This window comes from Euprymna scolopes, chromosome 1, assembly GCF_053919585.1.
Source record: "Euprymna scolopes isolate OS-2025 chromosome 1, ASM5391958v1, whole genome shotgun sequence".
NCBI classification, from domain to species: Eukaryota; Metazoa; Mollusca; class Cephalopoda; order Sepiida; family Sepiolidae; genus Euprymna; species Euprymna scolopes.
In genome coordinates this window covers 13336973-13364028 of record NC_136482.1, presented here as the reverse complement: position 1 = coordinate 13364028, position 27056 = coordinate 13336973, and the positions used below count along the sequence as shown (strand labels likewise).

Below are 27056 nucleotides of genomic sequence, written 5' to 3'. Positions count from 1 at the left end.
AACTCCAAGTCCGTGCATATGTCTGTCAGAGTCCTTACGGCAGAGTGGGAGATATCCAGGCATGTTAAAGTAGTTAGAGGGGATGGAGGAGTGTAGGTTAGTCTCACTTAGTGCTAAGATATCCGGGGTATTTGTTAGGAGAAATGCTTCAACATCAGCTAAATTAGTTCTAAGCCCACGGATATTTGTGAATGCAAGCCTCAAGGGAGGAGGCAAGTTGGATTTGTTTGACCCTAAGCCTGGTTTAAGCTTATTTTTAGATTGTACTGTCATCATGTTTTTTTTAACGAGTTTCAGTTGGGTTAGGGGAAGCCGAACAGGAGGTTATGCAGAATATCACACATGCATCACAAGTAGACCATCAGCTGACCCTCCATCAACTAGGACTGTGGCCTCAGGAAAGCCCACCGGGGATGAGTGCAGGGTCCCTTTCCATGCGCGCCATGGCACTGCAAACATCCCGATATTATTCAACTGTTGATGGAGCAGCCGCTCTAAGCGCTACCAAAGAGTTAGGGCCCCTGTACTACCAGTCGGAAACAGCAGCCAGTAACTGTCAATCCAGTACCCTCAACCCATCGGAGGAAGGTCAACCCAATCTAGTTGCTCAGGCATATGTGGTACTCAAGCATTCTCAAGTGCCCAGCTTTAGGGGTGGGGTGTGTCGGGAGTGGGGAAACGGCGTTCATTGCCCTAGACAAGAAACAAGATCTACCACTGGGTGTTTCTGTCGAATCACTGTGATAGTATCTCTGCGCCTGACTAATAGGCAAAGAAGGAGTATGGGAGCCAGGCGATAGGCAGGACCTATCTACTCCTTAAGCATTTTAGGTTTGCAGACCGGTAATTTGATTGAGTCACCAGCTCTAGGAAGGTTGTCATCCAAGACTGAAGAGGCCTCCCTCCTCTTTGGTTTGGTTTCAGAGTTTTCCTTCTCCTAGACGGATGATCTGGAAAGATCTACTGGGTCCGTCACCACTGAGATGGTTTGCTCCGCACCTGGGTTCTAATCCAGGTATTTCTGCGACCCCGCGTGGTTAGTTAATGTTATTGGGTTAGTTTGTAGAGTTTATATCTGCTAAAATAGTTACACTCCTCAAAGTGGATTAGGGACATTGTTATTTCATTGTTACTGGATAAAGAGGTTGAGTAGAGCTCATGCAGTGTAAGCAACTATGATTGTAAGGAGGCTTGTTAGGAGGAGATAATGTGGTTTGAGGCTTTCTCTTTTGTATATATATATTTTTTATTTTTTCCTTTTATTTTTATTTATTTATTTTTTTTTTTTATTCATGTGAGCTTGGGTCTAGTATAATATTAGAGTGTGAGTAGGTGTTAAGAATTGAACTACGAGTTGTGCCCAAGCTATATTTTAGATGATAGCAGGGCATGAGATGCGAGTGCAAATATAGTACGGGTAAAAACAGTAAGTTTTGAGTCATGTGTAATTTGGTAAATAGATATATGGGCTGGTTTTAGTAGGTAACCTGGTTAAAAAAGGCATTACTATGCTTCCATTTCCATTGTTACTGGGAGAGGGTATAGGTAAAAATTCGTGCTGTGAAAGCAGCTAAATTTGCTACAGTATTGGATTGAGAGAGACGAGTTAATGTATGGTTAGATATAGTTTTGTAAGTTTAGGAATGGATGATTAGATATGGTTTAGTAGGTTTAGGATAAGGATAAAGTGTTAGGGTATGATTTACTTATTATTAGAAATTCTGATTTGGTGCCCAAACCGAATATTTAGTAAGACTGAAAGATAAGATATGCTCAGTATAGATACAAGAGAACATTTGATATGGAGTACAGTTATACCTGATAGATATAGGTTATTGCATATGTTGTAAATATAGTTAAATATAGATGGATGGATAAGTAGTAATGTATACGAATGCATGGAATTTTGGACACTTTGAGCAAGTTGCCTTTAGACTACAACGAAGGAGAATGACTTCGCCTTTCTCTTAATATCCGGAAGTTTTTATTTCAATGAGTACCGGTTTAGTTTGTGTAATGATTATTGCAATACTATCTCTTAATAAAGAGATATTAATGGTTGCTGTTCATTATAGATTACTTTAAGTCAATGTATAGGACTATGGCTAGTAAGTATTTACTTAGAAGCTTGGTTATGGGTTAGGAGTTTTAATCAGGGGCATACCTAGGAAATTTTGGTTGTTAATGGGTATCGATTTTCGAGTCTGTTAGGGTCAAGGGCGGAGAGCAAGGACCTCTCTAAGTTACGTGAAACGGATTAGGTTTAGTGGCAACTTGAGATATAGAGCAGTTTGATTTGTTAGTGATCAGGAGAAAGAGAATTTAAGTAAAAAATAAAAAGGCTTGTCATGCAAAACAGACGATGCAGTCATCTTGGAGGTAAAGTATCTATAGGGGGTACTTAGTATACAACCAGCAGTATTTTTCAGTTTTGAGAGGAATTTTAGGTGCAATAGTTTCATGGTTTGTTGTACAAGTCCGTAGTCTAGGTCAGGGACGAAGCACTTCTAATATTGCAACTGGGTGTATCTAATTTTAAAAGTAGTTGAATAGAGTATTATGAGGTGTTCTACTTAGCTTAGGGATAGAAAGGAAATTTAAGGTAATATTCAGAGTGATATAAGCAATTTCATGAGGATCAGATATATGATCACTGAATGTTATGCTGCTCAGAAAAATTCTTGTATCTATTCAGAAGGATGTCTTGGTGATATAAGGTCTGATACATTAAGAGTCTGAGGATACAGGAGGTTGTGAGCTGATGAGGATTCAGTACAGGCGATTATATATAGTTTACAAAGGTGGTTTAGTTAGTATGCACGTATTGTACATATAAGTATACTGCTTCAGTTCTATCCTCTATTGTAAAGGAAACCCCGTCTGCATTTCGATTGGCAATTTTGTCAAAAGAGGAAATTTAAAACAGCTTATCTAATTTTTCGTATTTTGATGAAATGATGGATCAAGAGCATAGGTGTCCGGAAAGGAAATGGCAGTGTACAAGTAAGGGGGGGGTCACTGATATCTTATTAGCGTTATTTTAATTAAGAAAATTAACATTAAAAAAAAATTAAAAAAAAAATAAAAAAAATAAATAAAATAAAAAAATCGCCTTGCGATGGCTGATTTATATTAAGTAACGTACTTAAATAAAGTTTTCATATCCTCTAAATAAATTAGCATAATTTCTTTTTTTTTTTTTTTAACCGAGTTTATCTTTACTATAGCATTGACTTATTATTTAAGTGAGATGGGTTTTGTAAACTGCGAAATGGTCTATTTAAATGGAGAAAATTATCGGTTACAATATGCCTGGAAATGTAAAGAATATTTGCTTTAAATTTCATGCTAAACAGTTAAAGATTTTACTTATCTTTGGTTTTCTTTTCTTGGACACTCGAGACTAAAGACCAGGGTGGTCGTTTCTCTTGGCCCCGAAAGGTCAAATGGCATTTGTGGTACCAAGATGCTATCTAATTCAGTAGAGGACTGGGTAGGCTACTTTAGGGGGAGGGGGGGTCACTTGGTGAAAAGTTTTCCAATTGGCGGCGCGACGATGCTTCCTCGCTTGTGTATCGTTTTCAGAGATATTAATGTTAACAATTGAAATACGCGTTCCAAACAAATATGATGGAAATAAAATAATAGCATATATAACGTAAAATAATAGCATATATAACGTACAAGGTGAAAAGCGGAAAAACTGAAAAGGAAATGTGCAGTTACTACAGCTTTCGAAAAGAATTTAAATCATATTCACCGTAAGGATTTGTTGAAATAAGTTAAACCGCCGTGAAGGAAAACCATCAATAAATTAACGAATGGTAGAGTTTCAGGTTTAACTCAATAAATCTAATTATTTATATACGTTTTTTTTTAAATATATGCAATAATTGGACATGCAGTATAGTGATGATCTTTAAAACAGATACATTTCATGTAAAAATATTATTATGTACTTACATGCCATATTGAAATTAGAATAAATTCCATAAATTACGGAAAAATGATCCAGTAGAAAAATAATTACAAGTAAAAATAGAAATTATCGAATTATCATATATAATACTTCAGTATTACAAACTGATTTATCTCCCTTGATTTAAATTGACTTAAATTAAGTGTCCGCCATTTTTAAACAGAACGCAATTGTGGATGATTTTTTTTATCTTTTAGATCTCATTCCTTGTCAGCAGACAATAAACGTTTGTAGAATAAATGTAATTCATTCTTATACACAATATTGTCTGTAATTTTTTTTTTTTAATCATCAAAAATAATTTACTTTCCTTCACCTACATAGACAAGATCAGACAATTTTGGATTTGAGACAGTTTTTTTTTTTTAATTTCTCAGTCTGGATCATTGATTCTAGGAGGGTTTCTGGGTATAGTCAAAATTGTTTGTTCTTTTTGACTTCTGGTTTCTACTGCACACACAGCACGACAGTGAAAGGCAAAATATAGTCCCTTCTGGTTAATGATTCTCTTCCTCTCTGATAATTTTTATTTATTTATTTTTTTTATTATTGGCGTTTCACCCCAAACAAGGCACAGGGCCACTTAATCATGAGGGCTACTATTTAGGTCCAGATTTACAGGGATACTATTCATAGAGTTGGGCAGTGTGCCAGTTGGCACAGTTTAATATTCAAATTTAAAATCGTTAAATACAATTTAGGCGCGCAGTGCAATTGATTGTTTCGGCGCGTTAAAAAAATGAAAAATGACACCCACGCAAATTCCGGCGTGACCTTTATATACCAAAGGTGCGTACGTAGTTGAAAGCACCCCATGTGATGTCTTCCGTCCAATGGAATTCCTCCTAGGACACATTTTAAAACTGATTTTCTAGAGCTCGTTTGGAGCCAATCAAACCAAATATAAACATGCACAAACACAAAATCTATCTCTTTAGTCTCTTAGCCTTTCGAGCATTCTTTCGTCTCTTTAAACTCTTCCGACTCATTCAACGCTTTCTCATTAGGACTTACCACGCATGCAAACATCAATTATTTCATTTCCACTGCTCCGCGCATTAATACTCTCTTTTAACAGACGAACATTAATATTGTCTATGTTACATATTTGAACATTCAAAGAACACAAAAAAGAGACTCTCCACCTTTCATATGAACTCAAAAAAAAGAACTCTGAAATATTGAGAACTATGTTTTAACTTGTTATTATTTGTTATTTCTATTCCGGAAATAAACCTCCGTTTGTGTTGCACATAAGATTTCTTATTTTTATTTTTATTATTTGTGGAGGAAGTCAGTTCCCCAAAAAAAAGGGCAGGCGACCCCCACAGGCAGTAAGATGTCTATTCACATTACACTTAAATTTCTGCATGTCAGTACAGTCAGGGAAGCAGGGTTCCAGGCAGGAATACTAAAGTGCAGCAGTCCTTGGGAAAAAATCTATTCAAGTAAAAGGTTTTATGGCATCTAAAGATCCCTATAGTGTAGAGGTGGGATTTGGCTGCTTGTCGGGTTTGTTGGGGATATTGTTATCGAGGAGAGAGCCTCCTCCTTCCCCATGTTAAGAATGGCTTTCTTGTCTGCTTGACCATGTCTAATTATCCAACCAAATGGACAACAGAAAACAGAAGTGAAAAAAGCAGACAATCTTGACTATAACTGGATTTCTCTTTTGACTGAAAATAGAACAGTTGCTACACATCGAAGGTCTAATAATTTGTTTATTTGTCTCTTACAGCAGTAAACTTGAACATATTTATAGTGGAAACCTAATTTTCCTCTGAATGGGTACAACATAACTCTGATCGGCATAAGGGTATCTCAGACAACAAACGGTAAACTCATTAGATTACTTTTGGAGAAGTTTATGCCTCTTCCGATGGTCTTCTGAGACAACAAAACAGATACTATACTTTGATCCCAAACAGAAAGTCAAATAATTTTGTCTATTATTTTACCAACTCCTTTTGCTGGCAATTTCAAATCTAATAGGTCTTGCATTATTGGCCTTTATCCAATTGCTGCAATGTCGCATCCTTGTGTCTGATTTACAAATACTTTAATAGAATATGATTTGATGAACTCATAGTACTTGTGCCTCCTTGATGTACATACTCCCCAACTAACCTGACAAGTAGCAAAATTCCACCTCTTCACTAGATGCCAGAAAGCTTTCTAGATGCCAGAAAGCCTTCTACTCTAATAGTTTCTTCTCTAGGGCTACTAGACTTTGGAATTCCCTCCCTGTTTTCTGCTTTCCTGTATTAACGTTCAAAACGTTAAATGTAATGTAAACAGACATCTTGCCGCTCAACTCCCCACAATTCTCTGTTAGACACAGTTTGAAATATGAGCCCCTTATGTTCCAAGTGACAATATGCAAGTAAGATATTAAGCGATAAGAATAACTTTTGTATAGGAGGCTATTTCTACCCAAGTTTGTTCTCCACAAAATATAAACAATCCCATTTGAGACAATACTTTATATCTTTCTCCTGGAAGAAATAAGAAGAATATTATGAGAGGATTGAAAATGATGAATGGAATGAACAAAATTTTATCACTTATGAGGACAGTTTATAAATATTTGTTGACATTGGACTGTAAGACAACCATGTTGTAACCCCCAAAGAAACAGTCTTGTGGGAATGTGTTTGGGAAACAAACATTGTTCATGGAAATTTCATTTGATGTAAAGCACAAGAAGTAAGAAAGGAAAGTTCTTTGCACTTGTGGTAGAAAATGAGTTCTTTCTGTGAATTTCTTACATGGATGAACCAGAGAATGAAGCTTAGTTGAGCGCAACAGTCATTCACATTTATTTTCTCTCACAGGTCATTTGATCATACAATGACGAATCTGCCTATTAATGCGTATTAATTTCAACTGGAAGTTTGAAAGACTGCTTCCAACTCTTTTGCAATTACAATCAGAAGTCAGAAAGTTTCCTGAAACTAAAGATGAAAGACATCCATTTCTTTTTTACTCCATTTTATCTTAAACAAGGCATATTGCCAATTGGATGTAAGGAACTACTAATTGGGATCATGTTTACAGGAGACTATGTGGGGAATTGAGTCATTAGATGTCATTTATTACTTCTGCATGTTAGTACAGTCAAGGAAGCAAGAAACAGGGAGGAAATTCTAAAATATAGTAGTTTGTGGGAAGAAACTATGAGAGAATTTTAGATTTTGTTGTCTTGATTTTTATGAAAATATTATATCTATATATCTACAAAAGTGAAAATGTCTGTGTGTGTGTGTGTGTGTGTCTGTCTGTGTACGTTTCCCTACCAAATAACTGTCAATTTTCGGTCTACAGACTCGAAATTTGACATATGGGGTATTGAAATTTGGGAAAATCTTTTTAATCGGATTTCAGCCAGAAATTTTGCTGTTAAGAGGTCAAAGTTCAACTCTATCAGACTTCCCCCGCCAATTTTGGATCTAAACACGTGAAATTTTAGATATAGGTTACTTGGACATGGATCTAACTTTGAGCCCAAAACAATAAATGCTAAGGGGTCATAATTGGGGTAAAAGTTTTTTTTAAAAATTGACCTCTGCGGTCTCTATGAAATTACTCAGCTGATTTTTGGTCAAAAGATTTGAAATTTTACGTAAAGTGTAATCAGACATAGGATAAGCTTTTTAGTCGGTTTTGGGGCGAAAAGTTGGCTGCCAAGGGGTCAAAGTTCAAAAGATTTAACCTTTGCCATCTCTAGCAAACTATTAAGCCAATGCCAATTTTGTGTCTGAACATTTGAAATTTTACATGAAAGGTATTCAGACATGCAGCAAGCTTTTTAATCAGTTTTTGAGTGAAAATTTGGCTAGAGTAGGATTGAAACTTTGGCTAGAGTAGGATTGAAACTTCAGACAATTCTCACCTGGAATCGTAGAGATTCAATGTTTCTATCAACTGCACCACAGGCCCCGAAGGGCGATCAAGGTTGGATTTTTTGGAAAAAAAATCCAACCTTGATCTAAGAAAGATGAGGATAATAGTTCGCAGTAAATAAAAAATAATTAACATTAGTATTACAGGGTGTTTTGAAAGAGAGTACTTGACCTGTTAGTCATCTGCATCTCAAATTCAAGGATGTGCTAAAGTGAGATCTCGGGGATTTCGGTGTGGAATGTGAGCAATGGACAGCACTATCCTGGGATCGGGATGCTTGGCGAGCCAAGATTTATGCCGGGAAAAAGAGAAATGAGATGGAAAATTAAAAAAAACTCAAAATACGTCGATCCCAGACGCCATAGTTTTGACCTGTCGGTCAGGACAGATACTTGCCAAAGGAGGAAAGGATAATGATCAATAAAGGATTGACTCTATAATAATGAATACGAAATCTGCATGAATTAAAATCAAAATAATTAAGCATAACCAGGAAACGCTGGGCGGCCTATTAGTATAAAATAAACGTGGCATTTCTTACATATATCATTTTAATTACTTTTCCAAACAGAATACCCTTTCCTGCCTTGACACAGTTCAAAACTAGCTTCGAAATCTAATGGGAGAAACCCTCTTCATGCTACTTCCTCTTTCTCACAAACGAGACGTATCGCGTCTGTCGCTGCACTATCGTTATTTTAATGGCAGGCACTCAACTGGGCTTCTATCTATAACCCCCTCCTCGCCATAGAACATTCACAGCAGACACTCACCGTGCAACAACACCGCTCAACAATTTCCATTATTATCTATCTGTGCCTAAGACTAAACGTAAATTCCATGAACAAAGGGTTTTTCCTAAAACTGCCCGTCTGTAGAACACAATACTGCCAGGCTGCTTCCTAGATGACTATAACATTGGACATTTTCAAGTTTAACTTGAATAAGTTCCTGTTGAGCCAGCCGTTTTTTTTTTACATAAGCAAACACTACTGAAGTTCCAGCATTACCAATAATCTCGATGTTGTTTTACCGGCTAACTGACACCCATTAATTCTCATCCTCGATTGACCCTCATGCCTTGGTAAGTGGTGATCTTCCACTTAGTGAAAGAAAAAACATCTAAATAATAAATAATGGAGTGTGTAATGTGTAACTACTTCCAAAGCAGACGAATTTGAGGCAGGCGGAAGTGACGTCATAATCATATCAGCAAGTCGGAGACCAAACGAAAGAGGGCGCTGTTTTGTTGAACCGCATTTCTCAATGCATCAATCTCTTTTGTTTTATCTGTCCGCATCTATTTATTGTTTTTCATTATTAGTTTTGTAATTTTTACATAATTGCCTGGCTTGTCCACTAAGGTAAGAAATTTGAATTTTTTTCTATCACTAAACGTTCTTCTCTTTGAAAATCTATTTGTTGTAAACGTGTATGTCCATTTTCCAACATGGTTGCCGGTGTGTACGTTTCTTTTGTATTTTCCTCGCAATACATATGAAGTACGGTTAAATTCGGTAAAATATTATTATTCAAAGGAATATTTGAAAATTTATTATCAACTTGATACCTTTATAAAGATATTTGAATAATTTTCGTTGTTACGAAAATAATTCATGTTAAGTTTCGTTCTGGTCATGTTTTTTTTTTTTTTTTTTTTTGAATACCAATTGGTTGTTTATTCGAATAATGTATTTCATTAATAAAAAAAAAAAATGTGTGATAATTTCTTGTGTATTTGTTATTCTCGTCTCTGTGACTTGAACATTATTTTTAATTATAATTTAATCAGCTATTTGTTTTTGTTATTTAAGCGATTATTTCTAGAATTAAAAGATTCACAAGTGTAATTCAACTCGCCGGAAGAACTTTTTTTGTTTTCATTTTCGAAAAGATACTGTTACAATTCGTAAGATTATTTTATTTAATTAAAAACAAAAAAGTTATCTAGAAAATACGCTAATTGCCTTTCATAATAGTCTAAACCGGATGTTATTTTTTATTTGTGCATCATAAAAAATATTTATTTAAAAAATAATTATTTTTAAATATTGAATGTTACATTTTGTTTTTAAATATTGTTGCTAAATGATTAAAACTTTTTAAATTCAATAACTGTTTTGTTATTTGTTTGAGATCAAGTTCTATACTTTGTTGACATTTTTTGTCATCTCATCTGATGAATACTCTGGAAAAGCCACTTCTGATATTTACCAGTTTTAAAATATACAAACGAATTTAAATGTTTTTTTTTTTTTAGGGTTTGTATTACTACACATGGATTCGAAAACGTTGTCAAATAACAAATGTTATCAAAGGCCAGATAAGTTCCTTTTCTACCAACTGGATGATTTTTTTAATGTCTTTATTTAATGTAATATCTTTATTCAGCTCAAAAACATAGTGTTTACCGATGTATTTGAAAATTACAAATGGTGCCAGAATCTCTGTTGAACACGGTAAGTTTGGAAAAAGGAGTATAGAATAAAAAACTAGACAAAATACTGTTAGAAACTCGCTCAATATATGTTACCGTGACATAGGCTGACATATATTCGGTGGGGTTTTAACAATATTTTGTATAGTTTTTTTAGGGTTTGTATTACTGTACACATAGATTCGAAAAAGTTGTCAAAAAACAAATATATAACAAATGTTATCAAAGGCAAGATAAGTTACTTTTCTGCCAAACTGGATATATTTTTTGTGTTTTTATTCAATGTAACATATTTTCAGCTCGAAAAACATACAGTGTTTACCGATGTATTCTAAAATTCAAGATGGCGTCTCACACCCTCTTTAACACCGTAAGTATGGAAAAAGGTGTTATAAATAAAAAAAACTATACAAAATACTATTAAAAACCCGCCGAATATATGTCAAGTTATGTCACGGTAACATATATTGAGTGAGTTTTTAATAGTATTTTATCCGGTTTTTTATTTATAACACCTTTTTCCATACTTACGGTGTTTTCGAGCTGAATAAATATGTTACATTAAATAAAAATACGAAAAATATATCCAGTTTGGTAGAAAAGTAACTTATCTTGCCTTTGATAACATTTATTTGTTATATATTTGTTTTTTTGACAACTTTTTCGAATCTATGTGTGCAGTAATACAAACCCAGTTTTTTATTTTAAATTAATTTTCCCAAACTTACCGTGTTCAACAGAGTCCGGCGCCATTTTAAGTTTTCCAGTACATCGGTATTTTTTTAATTTTTTTTTTTTTTTCTGCCCGAATAAAATTGTTACATTAAATAAAATTATCCAGTGTGAGAAATTAATCTTACAAACTCAATACTCTCTGGCTGAGGCAAAAATAATTCCACAATTACAAAACCATACCTTTAAACTCAAATTTTATGCAGTTATAAGGTTGTTGGTCCAGGTACAGTCCTTGCAAAACGGTGGGTCAGTTTTGCCTCTCGATTGGGAGTCAGTAGTTAACTCCTTTTGTTGGAGTGGTAACGTGGTTTTCCTTTGAAAATGTCCATGGTAATTCATGGTGTTCTCGACAAGAGTTCTAGTGCTTTTAATTAGGCATAAATCGAGTTCCTTTGGACCCTAATTGAATTGAGAAAAGTTTGTAAAGTGTTCAAATTATGCCTTCCTCTAATTATGATGTATTCGGCACAATATAAAAGTGTCTCTGCTTGTAGAGATTTCAAGTCCTTTTTCACCAAACATTTAGGTGAAATGAACATGATGAAATTGTTGTGGCTCCATTCGCAATAAGGCATTCCCCTTGGAGCCAACCCTTGTGAGTCTCTCTTGCCGGGAGATTTTTGTAGCTGAAAAAAATGGATGTTTACAAAAAAGGCGGCAAGTAATTATCTTGGCCCATACAAATTAACCAATTACAGGCTGCCTACAAGAAATGTGTGTAGGCGGCTTAAAACATTGAAAATGGTATTGTAACTGGAATTTCTCACACCAGTTAATTAGAAAAGTAACTTATCTTGCGTTTGATAGCATTTATTTGTTATATGTTTGTTTTCCGACAATTTTTTTGAATCTGTGTATAGTAATAAAAACCCATAATGGGTTATGTTTCGTTATTTGGTTAAGATCAAATTCTGTACTTTGTTCACACACTTTGTTATCTCATCTAATATATATATATATATATATATATGTAAATAAATGAATACCCTGGAAAAGTCACTTCTGATGTTTATCAGTTTTAAAATATGTGTAGAAAATAACTGCCTACTTGCCATGGCGACTGGGATGATTAGAGGAAACGGTAGCCTTCTTTCGTTCACCTTATATTAAGTTTGTTGACATGCATGAATGACTTGTTCACGTGATTTCATCACGTGAACATCTCCCCCTTTTTTTTTTTCTTTTAAAAGCATCCGTATGCCACATATGTTGTTCAACTCTTAGACAGGTTGAGCGCATTTCAGTCTACCAGACCTCGGAGATATCTAGATCGCAACAAGGCAACTTGTTGCAACGTCACTTCTATAGCTTTAGCTTCAGGGAATTCCCCATATTATTTCGATCATATGCAAATGAACTTAAATGTTTTGTCTTGTATTTTCGGAATAATGGAATATTTTGTAACTGGCAAACGTTAATCAGAAATGACTTTTCCAGCGCATTCACATATATTTAAGATTAGTTGAAAAAAGATGTCAACAAAGTACACAACTTGATTTCAACTCGTTATTTAATGTTTTTTTGATACTCGTTGCTTTGTTGGATTTAACAGAAAAGTTTGGATAGAAAACAACCGTTAATTTGGTATTGTCTTCCCTTTTCGCTTCTAAAAATGAAAATGAACAACAAAAAATACTTCCAGTACCAAAAGTTCAGTAGAACCTTTGGTACTGGAATAAATCTATATATCTATAAAAGTGAAATTCTGTGTGTTTGTGTGTGTACATTTCCCTACCAAACTACTCTGTCAATTTTCAGTCTACAGACTCCAGATTTGACATAAGGGATATTGAGATTTTGGAAAATCTTTTTAATTTGTCTGTAAAGGAGTCAAAGTTCAATGATTTGACCTTTGAAAACTCTAAAAACTCTTCCGCCAATTTTGGGTCTAAACATTTGAAATTTTAGATGTGAGGTTACTTGGACATGGATCAAACTTTTTAATTTGCTTTGAACTCAAAACAAATGTTAAGGGTCAAATGTAGGGTCAAAGTGAAAAATATTACCAAGTTTCCACTACTAACAATTACTATATTATCCCATTGACTACTGTACACTCTTTAGCCCTTATCCTTGAGTGGCCTCTTGACCTTGATAAGTGGTGCCTCCTTTGTAAAAATAGAAATTAAAAAACAGTCAAAATCAACACACTTTTGCCAACACAAAACCAGTGTATTTATGCCAGTAACATAGAAATCTTGCGTTCTGATGGCAATGTAGGGGTTTTTGATATCGCTTAGATTTTTTAAGCATTTCTCACGCAAAAAGTTGTTGAAATGTTTGAAAAAGTAGTAATCGGTAGGTGAGAGTATGGCGAATGGGGCAGAGTTTTGTAGCCTAATTGGTTTAACTTTTGCAGGGTAGGTTTAGCAGCATGCAGTCGGACATTATGGATGAGAATTGGGCCTTTTCTGTATCAGTTTCTGAAACATTTCACCCGTTTGTTGACAGTACTTTTCCACCCTAATGATTTTGTCGCAAATAATAAAAAATGATAATGGATGAGACCGGTCGCAGATTACCAAACAGTCATCATGACCTTCTTTTGGTGCAACTCTGGAAGTGTCGTGGAGCTTCGTTGACATCTAACCACTGAGCTGAGCATTTCCGGTTATTATAAAGAACCCACTTTTAATCATAAGTCACAACCCGGTTGAGAAACAGGCCCTTCTTGTTGCATAAAAGAAGGGAAGATAACACTTCATAATGGCGTTGTTTTTTTTGTTTTTTTTTTCCAACTAAATGTTATCAGAGATGTATCATGAAGATTTAAACATTTTTCTCTTTTTTTTTTCCTCTGGTAGATTTCACCATGTTTTTGTACAATTTGACTCTGCAACGAGCCACAGGAATAACTCAGGCTGTTCATGGAAATTTCTCCGGCACAAAACAACAGGAAGTTATTGTATCTCGGGGAAAAATCATTGAACTTTTGCGTCCAGATCCTAACACTGGCAAAGTTTATACGATTTTGACTGTAGAAATATTTGGAGTTATTCGAGCTTTGTTACCGTTTCGCTTAACTGGTGGAACGAAAGGTAATTATCTGAATTTTTTATAATTCTTACATTTATTAATCGAAAATAAACCATGATTGAATCATAATATTTTTGTAAACTTATATTTGCATTTTAACACAGTGTTTCTTGTTTAAGACCGTTCTATAGATTTGATTAGTTCAATTTTAAAATCAAACCCACTACTATTTATCTGATTACTTAAGTCATTTTTCAGGCAGCTTTAAAAGCTTTTTGTTTTGTTTTTTTTTTTTTTTTTTTTTTTTTTTTTTTTTGCGTCAATCCAGTTAGATCTGATTAGTATGACAAAAACATTTTAATAAAGACTTCAATTTCCAGACCTGAAATAAAACCGTATTAATATCTGCATATATGAACTTCTCTTTCACACCATTCTTTTATACGGTTGTGAAACCTGGCTGATGGGAGCAAGAGACGAAAGCATGAGATTTTTTATCATTACTATTTACATTGTATCCTACGTGTTTGCTTGCAACAGTTCATCTCAAATGCTGTTGTTCTTTCTCACTGCAATATGTTCTCTCTGTAGCAAGCTCACCTCTGAAGACATTTTCACTCGTTTAATCATGCTCTCCATCACTCAGATGATTTTTCATGAAAATTAAATGATATGGTATTATTGGAAGAACACTTAACATAATCGAATCTTTCTTATATAAGAAAAAAATCCAGGTTATCCTCAATGCTTGTACATCCCAACTACATAATATCAAGGCGGATGTGCCTCTGGTCGATCCTTGGACCTTTATTATTCTTCTTATTCATACATGACCTCCCTCTATAACATCTAAGGAAATGGCTGAAAGACCTCCGGTCTAGTAAAATGGGGACATAAATCGATAACATTCACTGCTGCCAATTTTTCCTTTACGCACAGAAGCTACACTTTTAGATCTAAAAATAGTCCTTTCTCGTGATATAAAAAACCTGAACACTTCTAAGATGTGTGGGCCTGATCTCATCCCTGTCATACTAATTAAAAAATGTTCTGCTGAGCTAACTTCTGTCCTCTCTAGGCATCTTGCTGATCAACTCCTCACAGTCTTCTGTTAGACATGATCCCAAATAGTAGCTGCTTATGTTTGAAGTGATAATTTCTTATTTGGGGTGAAATAAGAATTTAAAAAAAAAAAAATTAAATAACTTGAAAAGGGTTGATATGTCGTAAAACAATCAAATTAACATTGCTGGCAAAATTGTTTGTACCAATACAATACAGTTAGTTAACAGATATGGCCAGATAACACTGAGAAATCACTGTTTCTTTGAAAAGTTGGCAAGTGTATAACTGTATCCACTACTATTCCAGATGCACGACCTGAACCCACACATACCAGTTATGTTCTGTTAGCATCCACTCTATATTAGAAGTAAAACCAATTAAATTTTTATATCATTATGCATAACCTCTTTGATCACATTCTCTTGGGATCTATCTTGTTATTCCTAGATAACAGAAGTCCCCCCTTTTTTATTGCATAAATTAAATAGTTTTATTTTTAAATAAGAAAATCAAATTATGTAAGAATGAGGGAAGCGACTATCTCGCTCACCATTTTTGAAAAATCTAAAAAGAAAAAAATAAAGGGAGGTAACTCAACGATTCAAAATTTGTGAGATTTGTGGTGTAATTCCTACGAATTCCTAATGATTGATTAAAAAATAGTTTTTTATAAAAACTTAAGGATTTAATGAATTTACATAATTTTTAGAATATGATGTTTTCATTTTGTCACGGTATGTTTTTTTTTTTATAAAGAGAATTCTGGACAAGAACCAAGAAAATTTGTATTTTATTTAATAGTATACCATAGGTATTTCGTGTTAAATGGACGAAACTAAAGCCATCATTTTAAGATAACTCTAGCTTTTTTAAGATGTCATGTTTTCAAATGAGTTCACTTTAAATAAACTTTTTTTATAAACATTTGTTGGTAACGCATAAAAATTTTTAAATCTTAAATATTGGATTTTAATATTTAAAAAAAAACATTTTGATTTGTATTTCTTTTTTTATCTTTTAGACTATATAATTGTTGGTTCTGATTCTGGACGAATTGTAATTTTAGAATATATTCCATCCAAAAATGCATTTGATAAGGTAAGTGTATGTGTGAGTAATATTAAATGATAACAAATCTAAAAATGTTCTCAATTGTTTCAGAATTTTTGAGTTGCAGATTGGTATTTTGATAATCGTATTGTTCACAATATTATATTCACATTCTCACGAATGTAACCTCTGATCTTGAGTGGAAAGTCATTTATCTAATATGAAAATAATCCAAAAAGGGATGTCAAAAGAAATAATTATTGTGAAGAAAAGAAAATTATCCAATTGTGAAATATTAAATGTAGTTAGCCCAAGCCAAAACTAGCAGCATCAATCTAATCTGAGAAGCTTTGGATTGTAAAAATGCCCTCACACCACCAATAGCAATGACTAATAACATTCTACCTGAGAGCTCTTTCTTAAAACTCCTCAGCTTAACACTCACAGGCAATGTGAACAAATACATTAAGAACATTGCAAAATCCGCTGCAGAGAAGGTGAACTCTCTCTCTCTCTCTCTTCCGTGCTAGAAAATTACACCTGAAAGTATCCTTTACCTCTACAAAGCCACTATTTGCCCATGCATGCAGTATTGTTGCCACATTTGTCAAATAAACTTGGCTAATTTGACAAATACATCTACCACTAGTCTTTCTCTTGGACATAGTCCAAAAAAGAGTCTCCAATCCAATAGGTCCCACACTATCAACTAAGCTCCAACCCCTGTCCCTTCACCGCACTGTTGCATCCCTATGCCTTTTTTTTTTTTTTTTTTACAAGTATTTTAATGAGATCTGCTCTGATGAACTTATTGCGTTTGTACCCCATTGTCATGCATACTCCTAACAAACCCGTTTAGCAGCAGAATCTCACCCCTTCACTGTAGAGGTCCTAGATGCCGAAAAACTTTCTATTCTAATAGTTTCTTTTCTCTGACTGATAGACTTTAGAATTCCATCCCTGTTACCTGCCACCCTGACTGTGCTAACATACTAATAAATGTAATGTAAACCAATGTCTCGCTCAGCTCCCTAACATGATCCTAACTAGTAGCTCATTATGTAAAATAACTAAAAGAGTAATCTCGTCGAGATCAGCATAACTTGCTTGTTATGTGAAGACGAAAAGCTATGATTGAAGAATTCAAAGAGATTCTGTATATTTTATAAAGTGATTCTGGTTATTATTAACTCTTGTTATAAATATAATTGTCCAAATGTTTATGAGCATAATCTCCTATTATGCCAAAAATCTTGCAACATCTGATTTTCTTCAGATGTTGCAAGATTTTTAAATTTGCGAACAATAATTAAACTGTGAAACTTGTATAGAAGTTTTAACTGAAACTCTTTATTCATAATCCATGGGTGTAAAATAAAGGTTCCTAAGTTTTTAAAATGTACCTGGTAAAGGGTGGAGATTATGTCGTCCGAAATGTGAATATAATAACTGATATTAGAATAATATTCTAAATAATCAAACTTGTATGACAAAACAATAAAATGTACAGTTTTATATTTGTTGCATTTTATCACTTTGATCTTCTACATAAGTTTGTAGAATTGGTTTGAAATTGACAACAGCCTTAAGTGCTGATAGTGTAAGAATTATGGTTGTGGTTGAGTTCATTTTTCAATATTTTTCTGTGAGAAGTGTTCCAAAAGTAATGTCTCCTATTTTTTTTATTCTGCCCAAATTGATTAGAGGGGATTGTAAATTGCATTGTTATGATAATACATTCATGATCTGAAAGTTTCATCTCTCTGCTGCAGTTATTGACGGTGTGAGATTCTTAAGAAAACAACACCTGTCATGGACGTACGTTAGAAACAGATGCATCATTGAATTCCTGGCAAGATTGCATTGAGAATGGTGGTGACTTGACTATGTAGAAAAATATATTGTTGATCACAAAAGGTCACTCATTTTCATGGCACCACTCCTGTCTTTGTAGTTCTTCACCTTTTTGAGTAAAAAAATAAATAGGAGGGTATATTTGTGGAACTGCCGTCATAGTTAGATATACAGTGTTTATGGGAGGGACTATGTGAAGGTTGCCAACATCCATAAAATGTTTCTATGAAACAAATGGGTTCAAATTTGCCACACACAGGTTGTGAGTCTTTGTGAGCACTGTCACCTTGTGGTTGCTGCAGGTTTTAAAGTAGCAAAAAAGGTGTTTTAATAGAGAAAGTATCAGTCTCCAGTATATGATGAGTAAGTTGTTTGAATCTGTGATAAATTAAGAAGTTGCCAACCACCTTGGCTTAAACAATCTGCTCAATAACAAGCAATATTTGAGATGAGGATTGATAATAAAAAAGAATGAATGTTGAAAATTATTATTTGGATTATTTAGACTACTGTTCTCATATTGGGTGTTATTCTCACAATGATATAACTTTTGGATAATACATATTATTAAACCTCATCTAAAAGATTCAAAAATGTTAATATCAAATCTGTACAGACCTGAATTAATACGAAATGGAAATGACTCAACGCTCTTTCCGTTGTATAAACACAACATGCATTTTGAATCCTAACAACTCTGGTTTATTGAAAAGAAAGAACAAAACCTTTAATTTGTACAATTCCCCCACAAGAGTCATTGTCAAACTACATCTGAAAAAGATCAGCTTATATCAGCCAAAATATTGTGAGAAAAGCATCCAAGATAAGAACAGTAGTCCAAATAATTAAAATAATAAATGTTATAAATCCTCATCTTAAAAATTCAGAATCATAATCAATTTTTTTTTTTTAATTAATCAGCAGATTTAGATAATGCTCCTCTAATATTTGTTTACTTTCATAATTAATCTTTTGTATAAGAGTTTCTTTTTTGATGTTTTTAATCTATATCTTTAGTTGATACACTCTGCATGTTAACATTTTATTCAATTGTAAATTAAATATCCTTTCTAAAAAAACAAAAATCTTTTTCTCCTCTGTAGATTCACCAAGAAACATTTGGCAAAAGTGGTTGCAGGAGAATTGTTCCTGGTCAATTTTTGGCTGTTGACCCAAAGGGCAGAGCTGTTATGACAGGTCAGTGACTAAAATTAGTGTCTTTTTTTTGTTTTGTTAAGAAGAAATCGTAGAATTGAATATTTAAAGTTTTTCCTGAATTCACCCTATATTAAAAAAAATAACAAAGAAAAATCTATGATGTACGTACCCATGATGAAATGAAAATATATTCCAAAAATCATGTAGATTCAAAAGTTTTTTTAAAAAGAAAATCTTTTATCGATTAATGGGAATTGGTATGCATTACAAAACAAATCTAGTTATTGTGAATTATCTCCAGCCTAGTCTTATTGGCATTAATCTTCATGCCGATTACTGAAGCGTAAGATTGCATCTCATTTATGGCCGATTGGATGTCAGCGAAACTTTTACCCAGAATGGTGATATCATTAGCATGGTCAAGGTCTGAAAATTGGAAACCACAGCTGACTGTTATGCTGGGAAAATTGGCCATGGCTTTAGATGTGATCCAATCGACAGTATAATTGAGGAGTGTGGGTGAAAGAACGTAGCCTTAACAAAACGCCGGAATGGATGTCAAAAAAAAAAAGTATGATTCCTGACCATATACGCGGACTTTTGTACGAGTGGAGTTGCAGTAATTAAGTTGGCATCAACCTTATCAATATCAGCGCAAAAATCTTCACCGCCATCTTATTAAAGCAGTTTTAACAACAAAGAAACCTGCGTACAATGTCAACCAATGTGAATTTCACCCAAGCAGTGGTTGTGTTGACCAAATATTTACTTTCCAAAGAGTGCTTGAACAGCGCTGTAAAAACCATCGTTTGCTTCATTGCCTTTGCATTTGACTCCCTTTAGAAGGTTATGAATGCTGACGGCATCCCACAAAAACCTGCTCAACCTTATCAATTTATAATTAATTGAAGCATGATACTTTTGCATTTTAAACTGGGCAACGTTGAGTCACTCTGATAGTATATAATAATCAATAGAGAATTGGCTTTATAATAATCTGAATAAATTAAAATATCAAAAAAGAAAGTTGTCAAAAATCAAAATTTTCAGTGCTTGTATATAACTGTATCCCACGCCCCTACTATGAAAAACAAAAATAAAAAATCTATATGATGCACATACCTATGACAGAAAGAAAATATTCAAAAATCATAGATTTCTCAGTAGTTTTATTTTTATAAAGAAAATCATTTTGGAGCAAATTTGAGTTTTTCTAAAAAAAATTTCCTAGGTTTGAATTATTTAGAATTATCTCCCTTGTTCTGCTAAAATGGCATTGAGAGATCAACGTCTTTTTACAATAAATTTGGTTTTCATTTTTAAAAATAAAACTACTTGATCAATTTACATGGTTTTTGGTGTATCACAATTTCTTTGTATCACCGAGATGTGCACCATAATGAATTTTTCTGTTTTTTTTTTTTTTTTTTTTTTCATGGAGGGGATCGAGACTTGTGCCAAATTTTCTAAAACGTGGACCAATATGTGGCACAACTCACTAAGATTTATCTATGCTGCTTTTGTTTGGTTTAGGATTTGCTTTACTCTATATATTGCAACATAATCCTCTCTACTAAGGTGGCAGCCGAGCACTTGGGCAACAACCATCAAAGAGAACTTGGCTGAGCTCACAACACACACACACACACACACACACATATATAAGAGCAAACAGTTAATAAAACATGTTAAAAAACACTTTGAAAAAGAGTTAAAAACATTTAATCTGAAAAGTGGATAGTCCTTAATCTGATAAGTGGATAGTCCTTAATCTATGGAGTTTCGAAGAAATACTTTCCTTCTCATCAGAGGGTAGGATTAAGCAAAATGCGGGATCGGATTTTGCATACAAAAGTATTTAATTTTATCTATATATATATATATATATATATATATATATATATATAACTACATTTACTCACATAAGATTAATATACGTAAGTATATATTTATGCGTAAACTTTAAGTATTTACTTCAAAAGTGTCAATACGTAGGTAGAGCTAGTTAGTAATTTATAAAATATATATGGCGATTAAGCTACACTGAATATTCTGTGTTTCATCCTGAATAATCCTAGAGTGGATGAAACGCGGAATATTCAGTGTAGCTTAATCACCATATATATTTTATAACTTACTATATATATATATATATATATTGCTCTATCACCGTTAATGTGTTCCAGACTCACTTATGATGAGTGAAAATCTGCCAAATAAAAGTAATTATTGTACCTTTGTTGCCCAAGAATGGTGCCATGAAATAAGATTGCAGTTAAAATTGTTTGCACACGTGTAGCTGATAATGTTTGTATAAAGAAATTTGTACTATAGTACATCTCTACTTGTTATTGAGCACTATTTTGTAAACACTGGAGTTTCATTGGATTAACATTTAGAAAAGAACAATATATAATTTTTTTATATATAAATATATATTCCTGGCTTTTCTCTTCATCTGATTTAGCTTTGAAATGTCATGGCTTAAAGAGGTTCTTTTTTTCCATTTCCTTATTGATCTGATAATAAAGTTTTATTTAACTTTGAATTCTCATCTTTTCTTATATTATTGCTTGGCTTGCCCATGATGAGTGAAAATTTGCAAAGTTTAAAGTACATATATTTACTAATTATTAACTGTATCCACCCTATGATAATATTCTTGGGGAACAAGTGAATAACAAATAAAAATGTATTTGCATGACAAATTAAAATGTAAAAAAAAAATAAAAAAAAATTATTTTACTAGTTAAAATGGATGAATCTCTCGAATGAAATTATGATTATAGGGCACATAAATAAAGTGCAAATTAAGCGTTGCAATATGGTTGCATGACAAATTAAAATTTAATCTTCATTTTCTTAGATGAACAAACTGGGGTGGGAGAAAACATTGTGAAATAATATATTTAAAAAAAATTTTTTTTTTTTTTAATTTTTTTTTTATAGGTGCAGTTGAAAAACAGAAGCTGGTGTATATTTTGAACAGAGATGCCCAAGCTCGCTTAACAATTTCCTCCCCATTAGAGGCTCACAAGTCTAATACCCTTGTCTATCATATGGTTGGAGTGGATGTAGGATTTGAGAATCCAACGTTTGCTTGCCTTGAAATTGACTATGAAGTAAGTGATTTAAGCTTATCTGTTAACAATTTGATCTATACTGACCAGCAATGACAAATCGATTTGTAGATATTGCTGAACAGAGATTAACATTTATATTTTCTCTCTATTAAAGGAAGCTGACAATGATCCGACTGGCGAATCAGCTTTACAGACACACCAGATGCTCACATATTATGAATTAGATTTGGGTTTGAATCACGTTGTCCGTAAATATTCTGAACAACTGGAAGAACATGCAAACTCACTTATTGCAGGTAAGAGGACATTAAATAAAAAAAAAAAATTGGTTGGTTCTCTAGTTTGACTCCAATATTTAAAAAAGAACAGCTGATTGCTAAAATGGCACAAAATTTTTTATATACTGTACGTACCTACTAGTTTATTAAAAAAAAAAAAAAAATTATGCAAATTAATCCAGTAATTTTATTTGTATGAAATACAAATTTACTGGTAAACACTTTCTATTTATTACAATGGTTTCGAGATTTGGTTTGGAGTTGTATCCCATGCTCACTAACCTTAATGCAGGACAAAAATGTCTGCTAAGAGATTTCACTGATAAAATTTATTTTTTAACTAAGATACTGGATGAATTTGAATATTTTTTAACCTAACACATAAGTACATAAACTTTTTATATTTCATTTATTTTCTTTTTTACGAGCAGTTTTTAATATTGAGTGAAACTGGAGAAAATTCATGAGTCTCAACTTCAATTGTACTAGAGGGACTGCTTAAATATATCTATTCCAGAATTTTTTGAGACATATTTTATATAACATTGATTGTTGCTCTGCAATTTTCGTTAGTCTCAAAATAATATCCTGATTTACTTGAAAATTGCTGCAAATCTAATTTTAATTAAAATTTTTACTGGTGATTGCCATATAACTTTGCTTTTTCTATTTTTTTTTTTTTTTTTTACATCAAAAATGTTTCTACTTGTAAAATTTTATTACACACAAAATAAAATTAAAAAAAAAAATTTTTTTAAATAAATTTTTTAAAAACCTATTGTTATAGTGTTTTTTAATTGTAAATGTTTATCGAAATAGATGACAATGAAAAGTAAATACAGCAAAAATTATTTAATGCCACCAAGTCTTGGCTATTCAATCTGAAAAAAAAAAATTGTTTATTTTTTACAAAGATTTTTAGCAGAAAATAAATCTGCATGGCAGTCCGTCTTTTACTTCTTATTGTTGACATAAGAATCCAAGGTTACTCTGTTGATGTGTCTAAATATCCCACAAATAGAGAACCAGTAGGAGCAGTTATAGTGCCTTGTTTTGCTTTAATTTGTCATACATAAATAGTAAAATTCCTTTTGGTGGTTTTGCTTGTGTTTTTTTCATTAGACAATAGATATATATATATATATATATATATATATATATATATATAAGACCCCTAAACCCACTCCATGGAGGAATGGGAGTGGTTGTGAAAGGTCAAATGCAACCCCAGATAAAGATAGATAATTCATCAAAATTTTCAATTTATTTTTGTTCATCTTTTTCTCAACAGTTCCTGGAGGAAGTGATGGTCCAAGTGGATGTCTGATTTGCTCTGAAAATTACATTACATACAAAAACTTTGGTGATCAGCCTGACATAAGATGCCCGATTCCAAGAAGAAGGGTACTTCAGTTTTATTACTGTTTTGCTTATCAAAGGATTTTCCACTATCCTGGATATTACTAACATTAACACTAAATCTTAAATGATATTTTATGTGGAAGATTTAATATCTCAAATTATTGTTTCAATTGTGTGTTCAGTCTTTCATCATTTCGATTTCCTACATTGCTAGCAGCCTTCATAAATATCTTTTTTCTTTTAATATTATTTGAATAAAACGTTTTTGGATTAGTAAAATTGTCTGTGACTAACACAATGGCCAGCATTGCATAGTCATAAAATACCTTTTAAATATGATATTTTAATTTTGTTGATTCAGATTTTGTAATATTATAAAGTCAATTCTTTGTTGATTATTATACTGTATCCTTTATATAGTAGTGATTTCAAAAGTTTAGGGGAAAATATATTCAGTTAGAATTGAAATCAAAACCTATAGCTCTCCAGCACCATTCACTTCCATCTGAGCTAAGACAGATGGATATCAAAACTTAAAATTAACTGAATTTAAAATATAAATGAATATTTGTGCATGTATAAAGGAGCACTTTAAGATGGCTATACCTGCCAAGTTTCAATTTTTAAATTTTGACCCCTTAGCAGCTGTTTTTACCAGATTAAACCCAACCTAAATTTGTTCTATAAGTCCGAATCCTCTATATATCAAGTTCTACACAAACACACACATAAGGTCACTTCTATAGGTACATAGATTTATAATTAACAACTTTCCTCTACTCTGTTTCTCATCTTTTAATATTTTTTGATCCATTGTACAGAATGATCTTGATGACCCTGAAAGAGGAATGATTTTTGTTTGTCATGCTTCCCATAAAACAAAGGTAAATATAATGAAATTATTTTATATGAAAATTGCAGAGGTATGTCACTAGAATTAAACTATGTATTTTAACATTATAATAAAACTGAGTGAATTAACATTTTTTCAGAAATACTTTTTCCAATATACTTTAGTAATACAAAATATGTGCTAAAATATTGCTTAGTTCTTTTCATTTTAATGGTTCTTAAAATTGAGATGGTATTAAGTCAATGGAGTTATCTCACCTTTGCAGATTCGCTGTTTAGAGTATCTAAAGTTAGATGGCTCTGATTGGCAATCAATTTGCTTAGGTTTAGTTTTATTAATATAAAATCTACTTTTTTTGATTGAGGAGTGTTGCTTATTAAACAAGCTGAAAAAGGAAAGATTGACGCTTCTAATTAGCTGTAATTTGCAATTCATCAAGTGATGAGTTTCACCCTTTTATGCATTTATTCAGTAACTATATTCATTCACAAAGATAGGATATGTTCATTATTTATCAGCAAAAAAAAATATCACTAAGTAGTAATACTATTTAATGTGACTGTTATGTACTAACAAGTTTTATTTTTAAAAAATTTATTTAAGGTAAACTTTTTGCTATTACATTACTAATTTCTCCACATTTTTCTATTTTCACAGTCAATGTTTTTTTTCCTTGCACAAACAGAACAAGGTGATATTTTCAAGATCACCCTGGAAACTGATGAAGATATGGTAAGCTTTTATTGGTTTTCCACCAGAAAATATTCATTATTAATGGAAACAAGTTTATAGAATCATGTAACTATTTCTAGGCTACTGGCGTTTGTGACCTGATGGAATTAATAACAGACCTAACTGTATGAGGTAGTACATAAGTAGCACCACTTTCATTGCAAAGGAAGAAAATCATAGTCACTCATGTCTAGTGAGATAGAAGACTAAACTTTAAGGTTTATCTTTACCTTAGACATGTCATAGTGTTGGGATCATGCCTCATTCTCAGTTTAAACTGAAGTTGTTTGAAATTTGGCCTCATGGAAATTACATAAACAACCATTGTTATTGTCTGTTTTTTCTATAAATACTATTATCTGTTTCTGATCTATTCCCTACTTCCTTTGTTCCAACTTCTTTGACTTGTTAATCTAGTGATCTTCATCAATTTGCTGTTTTGATACCTTCTTGTAATACAGCTTCATAATTTAGTAGCTTCTTTCCAAAAACTATGGGCTTGTGAAACTCTTCCTGCTGTTTTCCTCCTATATATAGCCTTGGTCTTATCAAGACTAAGATCAATAGACATCTATTTTTGCTATAATCTTGTAGCTTCATACCTTGTCTGGGCTGATTTTGATTAAAAGAAAAAAATCATATGTATATATTGGATGTTAAGTCGGACCCAAGTAGCATTTAACTTGACAAATAAAATTTTGTTTCTGACTTGACAATTTTCATTTGTTGTATCTTGTAATTATGATAACCTCTTTCTTAACTTTGGTATCAGTGGTTGAGAAGCCAATTCAACTATCCTGGGTGAATTCCACACCAGTACAATATAATAAATTAAAGATTTAAGCAGATGAAATAGAACTTCTGAATGTCTGGAAGAAATGTTTTGAAAACTGAACATTGATGAGTACCACAAAGCAGAAATTTTAGTAGACTTTTCTGTCCTTGTCCAGAATTCCCCCTTTAGTAAAAAATATAAAAAAATCTGTATAATGTACGCAGCTATGACAAAACAAAAATATCATATTCCAAAAATCGCATAAACTGATCATGTTTTATTTTTAAATAAGTAAATCAAATTTTTTGAGTCACAGAAGAGTGGCTGTCTTGTCCATCATTTTGAAAATCATATAAAACAAAACAAAAACAAAAACAGATAATTAAAACTCGGAAGATTTATGTTGTAATGCCTACAATGTTTTTTTAATTGCTTAAAAATGATTTTTTTATAAAAATAAAACTACTGGATCAATTTACGTAATTATTTGAATATATTATCGTTTTGTTAGGAGTATGTACATTAATAGCTTTCCGTTCAATTTTTTATTCTATTTTTTTTTTTTTATTACATTTTCCATTTTCACCCCAAACAAGGCACATTGCCACTTTATTGTAGGGGGTTACTATTAGGGACATAAGCATCAGGGGTACTGTGTAGGAAGTTGGGCAGCAAGATGTCGGTTCACGTTGCACTTGAACTTCTGCATGTCAGTACAGTCGGGGAAGCAGGGACCCGGTAGGGAATTCCAAAGTCTAGCTGTTCTGGGGAAGAAACTACTGGAGTAGAAGGCTCTCTTGCATCTAGGGATCTCTA

The 27056-nt window shown here is 32.8% G+C and overlaps 1 protein-coding gene across 2 annotated transcripts in view; it reads left to right on the top strand.

Annotated features, from left to right (window-relative positions):
- The first annotated feature begins 9088 nt into the window (after nucleotides 1-9088).
- Nucleotides 9089-27056, top strand: part of LOC145280023 (splicing factor 3B subunit 3) — an 85685-nt gene continuing 67717 nt past the window's right edge. The window contains exons 1-9 of one of the 2 annotated variants that reach the window (XM_080131805.1): nucleotides 9089-9246; nucleotides 13859-14092; nucleotides 16117-16193; nucleotides 19103-19196; nucleotides 22107-22279; nucleotides 22395-22536; nucleotides 23810-23922; nucleotides 24702-24764; nucleotides 25391-25465. In XM_080131805.1, the coding sequence (XP_079987931.1) occupies nucleotides 13867-14092; nucleotides 16117-16193; nucleotides 19103-19196; nucleotides 22107-22279; nucleotides 22395-22536; nucleotides 23810-23922; nucleotides 24702-24764; nucleotides 25391-25465 (963 nt within the window). In that variant the 5' untranslated portion in view covers nucleotides 9089-9246; nucleotides 13859-13866. Of the gene's footprint in view, nucleotides 9247-10214; nucleotides 10342-13858; nucleotides 14093-16116; nucleotides 16194-19102; nucleotides 19197-22106; nucleotides 22280-22394; nucleotides 22537-23809; nucleotides 23923-24701; nucleotides 24765-25390; nucleotides 25466-27056 lie in introns of those variants that run through there. The other variant, XM_080131721.1, reaches the window with a different exon arrangement.